The sequence below is a fragment of the Babylonia areolata genome, chromosome 26, assembly GCF_041734735.1.
Source record: "Babylonia areolata isolate BAREFJ2019XMU chromosome 26, ASM4173473v1, whole genome shotgun sequence".
In the NCBI taxonomy this organism is placed as follows: domain Eukaryota; kingdom Metazoa; phylum Mollusca; class Gastropoda; order Neogastropoda; family Buccinidae; genus Babylonia; species Babylonia areolata.
In genome coordinates, this window is record NC_134901.1 from 31,829,566 (window position 1) to 31,839,857 (window position 10,292).

General features: G+C 38.4%; 1 protein-coding gene across 1 annotated transcript in view; it reads left to right on the forward strand.

The window, feature by feature from the left end:
• LOC143300720 (protein FAN-like) overlaps window positions 1-10,102 on the forward strand; it is a 55,314-nt gene extending 45,212 nt beyond the window's left edge. The window contains exons 4-5 of the mRNA XM_076614598.1: window positions 492-601; window positions 3,311-10,102. Coding sequence (XP_076470713.1) covers window positions 492-601; window positions 3,311-3,402 — 202 coding nt within the window. The 3' untranslated portion in view covers window positions 3,403-10,102. The remainder of the gene's footprint in view (window positions 1-491; window positions 602-3,310) is intronic.
• The last annotated feature ends 190 nt before the right edge of the window (window positions 10,103-10,292 follow it).

Sequence of the window (10,292 nt, forward strand, 5' to 3'; positions counted from 1 at the left end):
AGGGTAGCTATGATATGATTTCATTGTTGTCTGTAAATCATTAAGAATGACAGGGTAGCTATGATATGATTTCATTGTTGTCTGTAAATCATTAAGAATGACAGGGTAGCTATGATATGATTTCATTGTTCTCTATAAATCATTAAGAATGACAGGGTAGCTATGATATGATTTCATTGTTGTCTGTAAATCATTAAGAATGACAGGGTAGCTATGATATGATTTCATTGTTGTCTGTAAATCATTAAGAATGACAGGGTAGCTATGATATGATTTTATTGTTCTCTATAAATCATTAAGAATGACAGGGTAGCTATGATATGATTTCATTGTTGTCTGTAAATCATTAAGAATGACAGGGTAGCTATGATATGATTTCATTGTTGTCTGTAAATCATTAAGAATGACAGGGTAGCTATGATATGATTTCATTGTTGTCTGTAAATCATTAAGAATGACAGGGCAGCTATGATATGATTGAATGATGCCAGGTGTCTGGAAGGGCTGGGCAGTGCGGTGGTGACGGGCAACAAGGCCGGATGGCTGCAGGTGTGGGACATGGACTTGGGACAAGTGGCATGTCATCTCCACGCCCACGCAGGTGAGCTGGACTTGGGATTGGCACAGAAACATAGACAGTGTTGTTGTTTCTTTTTCAGATGTGGCACAGTTACATGTTGATAATGGTGAATCAGCTGTGTCACAGTTACATGTTGATAATGGTGAATCAGCTGTGTCACAGTTACATGTTAATAATGGTGAATCAGCTGTGGCACAGTTACGTGTTGATAATGGTGAATCAGCTGTGTCACAGTTACATGTTGATAATGGTGAATCAGCTGTGTCACAGTTACATGTTGATAATGGTGAATCAGCTGTGTCACAGTTACATGTTGATAATGGTGAATCAGCTGTGTCACAGTTACATGTTGATAATGGTGAATCAGCTGTGTTACAGTTACATGTTGATAATGGTGAATCAGCTGTGTTACAGTTACATGTTGATAATGGTGAATCAGCTGTGGCACAGTTACATGTTGATAATGGTGAATCAGATGTGTTACAGTTACTTGTTGATAATGGTGAATCAGATGTGGCACAGTTACATGTTGATAATGGTGAATCAGATATGGCACAGTTACATGTTGATAATGGTGAATCAGATATGGCACAGTTACATGTTGATAATGGTGAATCAGATGTGGCACAGTTACATGTTGATAATGGTGAATCAGATATGGCACAGTTACATGTTGATAATGGTGAATCAGATGTGGCACAGTTACATGTTGATAATGGTGAATCAGCTGTGGCACAGTTACATGTTAATAATGGTGAATCAGATGTGGCACAGTTACATGTTAATAATGGTGAATCAGATGTGGCACAGTTACATGTTAATAATGGTGAATCAGATGTGGCACAGTTACATGTTAATAATGGTGAATCAGATGTGGTTCTGTAGTGTTTGGCCCTATGGTATTGACAGCTTCCTGGGCGGTGACAGAACAAGCCCTGTTATGGCTGTTACGACAGTCAGGGTGAGTGGTGTAGGGGTAGTTCTTGAAGATGGGGCAGTGGAACAAAAAAAAAGTTAGAATCATTGGTTGCACTTTTTCAGTGATGATGCACTTGCATGCTGATAAAGGTGAGCACAATGTTCAGCTATGTTTTATGAACGTTATGTGACTGAAGTTAAAATTTGGACCACTTCATCCCATGTATCAGTCACTCTGAATTTACGGTACATGCTCATACAAAAAACAAACAAAAAAACACACACACAAACACAACTTTCCAGAACAACAGTAATGAAAGAATTCTTGAAGAGAGTGGATGGTAAAAATGTGCAGTTGCATTTCATGCAGATGACTGAAAATTTGAACTGCTGTTGGGAATGGCAGATGGAAAATAAGGATATGCTGATTGTATTGTTGAGAGAACACCCTGCTTACTTTGAGTGTGTTCCAGGAAACACTTGTGGGGAAGTCATTTAATGGTAATGGCACAAGTTTGGGGAAGGTATATAATGGTAAACTGAAATTCCATTGACCTGAAAATCTTATGTAAAATTTGCCTGCAAACTTTGCACTGAAAGGAAAATAATTGCATCAACCATTTTGTCATTGCTTAAATCTATGGACCAGAATTTCGCTTGAACTTTCATGAACTTTGCTACAAAACTTTTCTTTCGCTTGAGGAAGCGAAACTTTTGACTTCCTCATGCAAATTTTGCCAATCTTTGGGCAGACTCCTTCTCGATGAAGGCAGTTTTCAGTGAGAATCCCATGTAACAGGCCCAGAAATTGAGCAAATGGCTTCCTTGTTACTGCTTGTAATTCTTGAAAAAATCTCCATCAAGACCAAGTTTCTTTTCTTTTTTTTTTTCATCTTAATGCCCTCATGAAAATACAAGGAAAATTGGCTTGTGGGTGACATGGTAATGTAAGACAGTACATCACTGATAAAATGTTTTACAGTCATAAAGTTGTAAAAGCTATAACACACTCAAAACGAAAGAAATAGAATACTCAGAACCACACATTAATTCTATCTTTTTCACAGACTCTCCAACTTCTCTTCCACCCCCAATCGCTGTCTTCCCTCCCCCCCCAACCCCATCCACTTTAAGCGCCCCATGCACGGGTCCCACTCCTTACCCCCACCTTTACTCCTCACAGCATTTTGAAAGTCCAAATAACCAATGATACCACTGTAAATAAAAAATAATGAATGTATATTTCTCCCCATAAAAGAAATTTCATCTAAATCATTTCACACATTAAAATTAAATACATACATTTTAAAAAATTGTTCATCATACGAACACACACACACGCACATAGTATCAGTGAAGAGCAGAGAGCAGCCAGACGCGTCTGGAAATGGCACTGAGGGGATTCATTGTGTAGCGCACACACACACACTCTCTCTCTCTCTCTCTTGTGTCGGTGATGAACAGAGAGCAGCTAGATGAATCCAGTGGTGTTGCTGAAGGGACTCGTGGAGCCGCACAAGCATGCACTCAAAGCCTGACAAGCGCGCTAGGTTATGCTGCTGTCAGGCATCTGTCTAGCAGATGTGGTTTAGCGTATTTGGATTTGTCCAAATGCAGTTACGCCTCCTTGAGAAACTGAAACTAGTGGAGGGGGAGAAAATACTGGTGTTTGTGAGAATCAAACTAGCATGCTCATATTCTCTCGCTTCCTAGGTGGACACGTTACCTCTAGGCCAACACCATATATCACTAATGTATGTGTGTATTTGTGTGTGTGTTTGTGTGTGTCTGTGACACACATGTCCACTCCAGGTGCAGTGACATGTATCAACAGCAAGGTGAAGGGAGCCCTCCTGTCAGGTGGTGATGACAGATGTGTCAAACTGTGGAAACCCCTGCGTTGACCACCCCAGCACCTAGTCCACACAACACCCATTTTTCATATTTCTCAGGTGAACCCACCACAGCCTGTGACTATGCAGTTTCTGTTGTTGTTTCGCATTCGAAAAGTTATTTCCACTTGAGAGCTGGTGAACACAGAACTGCTGAACAATGACCAGCAAGACAGAGAGGAATGATGGTCCACAACACTGTGAGGGTTTGCATCTTCTTGCCACATTGGTGTTGAATCTTTGGGTGCTATGCAGCATTTTTCCCCCGTAAATATTCTGGCTGTTGGATGTATTGTTTTGTGGATGTGTAGGAGAGGATGTGAAGAGATGAGAAGCACTGCTGCTTTGATAGGCTTGAAACAAGTTCATTTCCACTCTTTCAAATGAGTTGATAGTATCTTATATTCTGTTGTACTGCTGCTTTGATGGAGCACCATTTGATTATTTACTCAGCTCAGTATTTGGGGAATGTGGCAGTGTACATTTAGTGAACAGTTCTGAACTTTACAATTGATGCCTCTGGGATATTTTCATTGATGCTTTTGTTTAACAGTGGGTTTTTCTGAGATATTAAAGGAACAGTGTGTGCATTTCTTGACATGTTTATTTTGTTAGTTTATCAAACTGTGTGTATATTTTATATTGGTTCAGACTGCGTACAAAACCAGAAAGTATTATTAATGATCATTTGTAAAATATCGCAGCTAGTTTTCAGAATCTGCCTTCTCATTCCACATTCACTCCCCCTCCCCCTGCCAAAGACAAGAAGAGAAGTGGGCAACATAGGTTACCAAAAACATTTTCATTACTTTTTATTTGTTGGTTTTTTAATTGTTTGTTTTGTGAAGAGGAGTTGATGTCTTTTCTGACACAATGTCTGTGTGCATGCATTATTTTTAGTCACGTTTTAACGTCAGGACAATGAGTAACCATTCTGATGTGCACTTAATGCCAAATCAGATGTGTATTTGGATAGCAGAGGGTGTAAGCCAATGATTTTTCACAATCCCACAATTTCTCTCAAATATTCACTTTGAGAGAAATCATGGGATTGCGAAAAATCATGGTTGTTCCATTTCTACGTTTTCTCTCAATTGCGATTAATTGTGGGGGGTACCCCATGATTTCTCACAATGTGTGAGAAATTGTGGGAAGTCCCCCTTATTTTTATCAAAAATATTTCTTCAATCATTGGAGTTGGTTTTTTGTCTTTTCCCAATGCAAATAAAAAGGGGGGCGACGACAATGATGATCATGATAATGGCAATGGTGTTAGCGAAGACACCAACTGTAATGACACTGAAACACAACTAATTATTGCATTTCATGTAACATGGATCACTGCAATGCATTGACCTCAAATTCAACATCAAAATCAATAGCAAACAATGAAATTCAGGCAATGTGTTTAACTCCAACAGAAATATGATATAATATAATACAATATGATATAATATGATACGACATCAAATTCAACATTGGAATCAGTAGCAAACAATGTTATTCAGGCAATGTGTATAACTCAAACAGAAATATGATATAATATAATACAATATAATATAATATGATACGACATCAAATTCAACATTGGAATCAATAGTAAACAACGTTATTCAGGCAATGTGTATAACTCAAACAGAAATATAACATAACATAACATAACATAACATAACTTGATCTGAATATTTCCTGGATGTTGGGAATAACATCAGAATGATTCAACTTTATATGTAAATGTGACAGCAAAAAAGGTGTTTCACAATGCTTTCCCCTCACGTAGGGCACTTGAAAACTGGACCAAATAGTTTCGATGTTTGTTGTGATGCAACCTTTTCTGTCAATTTATTTATAATGTTCTACATTTCATGTTTGCTCATTTGTTCATCTGCTTGTGTCAGCATCTTTTTGCATGCAAGATTGCACTGCAAATAGATTCCCAGTTTCATAGAAGACACTTAGAACATGAAAATATTTTAACACAGAGTGAAAGAAGACCAAATCAACCAGCCAAGTAAACACACTTAAGGAAACACACACACACACACACACACACACAGACACACAAACACACACACACACTCACTCACATACACATACATTCACACTTTTTTAAAACCAGTACTGTGCCATCACCCTCACCGTCTATTGTTGATGTCTTCGCTAATGCCACTGTCATTATCATGATCGTCGTTACTGATTCCCCCCCACCCCACCCCCATTTCTTTTTATCTCTCATTTTTCTCTTAGATTTGCACTGGGAAAAGACAAGAACCCAACTCCGATGACAAAGGAAATATTTTTTATAACAATAAAGGGGACTTCCCATAATTTCACACACATTGTGAGAAATTGTGGGGGCACCCCCCACAATTTCTTGCAATTGAGAGAAAACGTGGGAGGGGAACAACTACGATTTCTCTCAAATTGGGAGCCCCCATGATTTTTCTAAAAGTGAGAGAAACCATGGGATTGCGAGAAATCGTGGGCTTACAGAGGGTGATACAAACACAATCTCAAATGACTTGCCCCTCATGTGGGGAATGAATCTCCCTGTGAAATGACTAGTGAGAACCTTATCAGTGCTGCATTTAGAGAGAGGAATGACAGTTATATATGTTACATATAAAACAGAATAAAAAAAAAAATGGCAGCAATAATTGATATCATAGCAATGACAGAAGAATATCTCAGTTTCCCATGAGCAGTGATGATGATGTGTTCCGCATTCAGCAGGGCTACAAGAAGCCATGGCTTGACGCTATATCTGCACTTGTTGTTGAGCTTCAATTGTGATGTTTCATTTCATCAGTGCATTCAAACTACAGAAATGCTTAGAAATATGATTTGCAAAATGGTTTTAACAATGAAGACATGTCAGGTCACAAATGATGTACGCAGCTTCTGTTGTGATATATGATCACACTGTTGTCAGTATTTGAGCCTTATCTTTCAGTAACTGTAGAAGGTTCTGTTTTATCTTGGCAATATTTCAGGCTTGTTAGTTCTGGCATTGCATTCATCTGCATAGCATGTCATATATATATACTGATCTTGTGTATCCGCTTATCAGTTGTAAACACTTCAAGTGACAACAGGATATTTTTTTCTTCTTCTAAAGTTAAAAGTCTAATCAGAAAATAAATCAAACAACCGTGGAATATTTCAGCTCCATGCAATTTTGGTTATAGTTCCAGAGGCACATACACAGTAACCATCAGGGTGTTTGAATGGGTTTTGGGGGTTAAATGATTTACATGTCACAGTTTTCATTTATGGGGTCCTTTTGTGCATGTGTATTATTATGTACCACTGTTTCATGCCATGGAAAGCAACTTTTTTTTTCAAAGTTACACTGTATCATACTCCTATTTCTTCACCAGGGCACTACAGCTGTATGCAGGAAAAAAACAATTGTTGTCTGTATTGTATAGTCAGGTGTTTACACTAGAAGTAATCCTGTCCATTTTTTTAGATTCACCTGGGATTTGTCCTGTTTTTGTTCTTTTTTTCCCCTTCATTTGGTTTTATACTGTTGTAGTTTGTGGTAGTTCTTAACCCCTAAGTGCCCTGGGATGGAAATTTCCGTCCCATTCCACTGTGCAGAAAAGTGCCCCAGCATGGAAACATCCATCTCTGTCATTGTAAGAATTTTCCTGTTGCAAAATCATTAAATTCATAATTGTCCTGATTGAATAGTGTGTTTATTTTCTTTTAAGAAAAGTTTAAATTACACATACTTTCTTTCAGTAGTTAATATGCCAGATTTTATATGTATATTTTTTTCATTAACCTCCATGACCAAATCCCCTTGGCAAATAGTTGTCACTGAGCACAAAATAGGCTGGTCACTGAAAGGGTTAATCAGTTGCTGTATGAGAAGTCTGAAGAGCAAGAGCAACATATTCAATGAAAACTGATGTTAAAAATTTAACTTTTAAATCCTCAGTATATTCGTAGAGGGGAGAGGATATTATACACATACATTCTGCTTAACCCATGAGAATTGAAACTGGTCAACACAAACACCACATGTACAAACAACAAGAAATAAGGGGAAAAGGAAACACCTAACAGAGTGGGCACATGTAGATGATTCAGGACACAGTGGGCACATGATTCAGGACACAGTGGGCACATGATTCAGGACACAGTGGGCACATGATTCAGGACACAGTGGGCACATGTAGATGATTCAGGACACAGTGGGCACATGATTCAGGACACAGTGGGCACGTGTAGATGATTCAGGACACAGTGGGCACATGATTCAGGACACAGTGGGCACATGTACATGATTCAGGACACAGTGGGCACATGTAGATGATTCAGGACACAGTGGGCACGTGTAGATGATTCAGGACACAGTGGGCACATGATTCAGGACACAGTGGGCACATGTACATGATTCAGGACACAGTGGGCACATGTAGATGATTCAGGACACAGTGGGCACATGTAGATGATTCAGGACACAGTGGGCACATGTACATGATTCAGGACACAGTGGGCACACGTACATGATTCAGGACACAGTGGGCACATGATTCAGGACACAGTGGGCACATGTAGATGATTCAGGACACAGTGGGCACATGTACATGATTCAGGACACAGTGGGCACATGTACATGATTCACACAGTGGGCACATGTACATGATTCAGGACACAGTGGGCACATGTACATGATTCAGGACACAGTGGGTACATGATTCAGGACACAGTGGGCACATGTACATGATTCAGGACACAGTGGGTACATGATTCAGGACACAGTGGGCACATGTACATGATTCAGGACACAGTGGGTACATGATTCAGGACACAGTGGGCACATGTACATGATTCAGGACACAGTGGGCACATGTACATGATTCAGGACACAGTGGGCACATGTACATGATTCAGGACACAGTGGGTACATGATTCAGGACACAGTGGGCACATGTACATGATTCAGGACATTTTCTCTGATGCTGGAGAAGTGCCTGTACATGTACATATGTATTATTGTAAGATCCATCACCAAATCCTGAAAGTTCAAGATGTTGTTCCATAATTATTCCATTATCTGGATTCTGTATGGAATTATCATTTGGGATCTGTGTCAACTTGTGATTAATTGAACAGGTGTTAATCTTCACCATACATTATTTACCAACTTATTCCTACGTTGTGAGTTGATAAACAAGCAGTTCTCCCCTATTTGTGAATGGTGGGTCTCTCAGACCCATACATTCTATCAGGGTAGTTCAGTAGGGCTTCCCTGTCTGCACATTTTGGGTCTTTTTGAAGATAGACTGACTGGTATCTAGGTATGCTATTTCTCTCTGTGCATGTGTGTGCGAGTGTGTGCATGTGCAAGTTGCATGTATGTGTGTATATGTGTGCAGGTGTATGAGTGTCTGAATGTGTGTGAGTATTAGATAGGGATAAAGAGAGGGGATGGGAAGAGTTTGAAAATATTCCTTGGTATTTTTTATTTTAAAAAAAAAATGTTTTAAGTGTTTGTGGAAGCAAATCAGCTGGAATCCATGTTTGGCAATAAAATGATGAATAGTGTTGTCATCCTCATCTGACTCTGAGCTGCAGCCTCGGATAAAGGCTGCAAATCAGACTGAGCGTCCAGTCACAGGATTCAGCTCTGTGAAGGTTCAAAATCTGTCCTGCCTCATCCCCACTTCGCGTCACCTGAAGCAAGCTGGCCATCAACACTGGCATCAAACTCCTGAGCAACTGCTCCACCTTGATTCATCACACTTCATTGCTGCAAAATGATAAGTTTCATAAATATCTGCCCTTCGCTTGAAAGCATCTGGTGATGTGACCATTCAAGACGTTTTTGGTTAAACCTAGATTTGTTAAAAACAAAATGTACAGCTTGTTTGAATTTAAAATTCAATGAAAAAATAATCTTTGTTTCCTAAATTTCAGACTCAGTTCTTGATTTTTTGATACTCCTAGGGAAGATGTATGTATGTATGTGTGTGTGTGTGTATATATATATATATATATATATATATGGTTGCATGTGAAACATACAGCTTCAAGACAAAATGGTTACCATACTTACCTTTAATTGGAAACATTAAAAAAATCATGTTTGTTTTGTTTTGTTTTCTTATAAAGTATAAATGTGTGAAATCATGTGCAAATTGTGATTGGTCTGTTTTTTTGTGTATACTGACAGAAAATCATCATTCAGCATGTGCAAAAATGAAACTTAATTCAAGCAGTGTTGAAGAAGGAAGTATGCATGATACATTCTGGGTGAAATGGTCGTTTTTCTGTAACTGATGATTATTTCTAGTGATTTATGCCTGATAGTTTGTTGGGGGTTTTTTTCCCAAAAGAACACTGTTTTTATGTTGCAATTTTTTTTTTCTTTTTTCATGTTTCATTCATATTGCTGCCCCTCCCCTTCCCATGTATACATTTCAAAAGAATACTATGTTTGTATGTTGCATTTTTTTTCGTGTGTTTTGTCTATATATATATGTTTACCCCTTCCCATGTATATATTCACGTTACATTTCCATGTATTATCAAATTGGAAAAAAAGAAAAGTTAAATAAAAAGAAAAAAAAAGATTTTTTTTTTTTTTTTGACCCAGGCAGTTATAGATATAGAATCTTTTAAGCAACAGATATAAATAGAATTATACATTCAATTATGATGGTAAATTGGCCAAAGTAAAGAAACTTATATATTTGGAGTGAGTTTGTTCCAATGTACCTTTTATTTACCTGTGTGCTTAGCTGGTAGTGTAAGCAGCACTGGCTTGAAGTTATGTACCTTGTGTGTGGAGAGAGTTACCACTCTTTACAACTTGTTAATCATTCGATCTCCTGGCCTCATTGTTTATTAATTTTAATTGCAACACTGATCACCCCAAGTCGTTATTG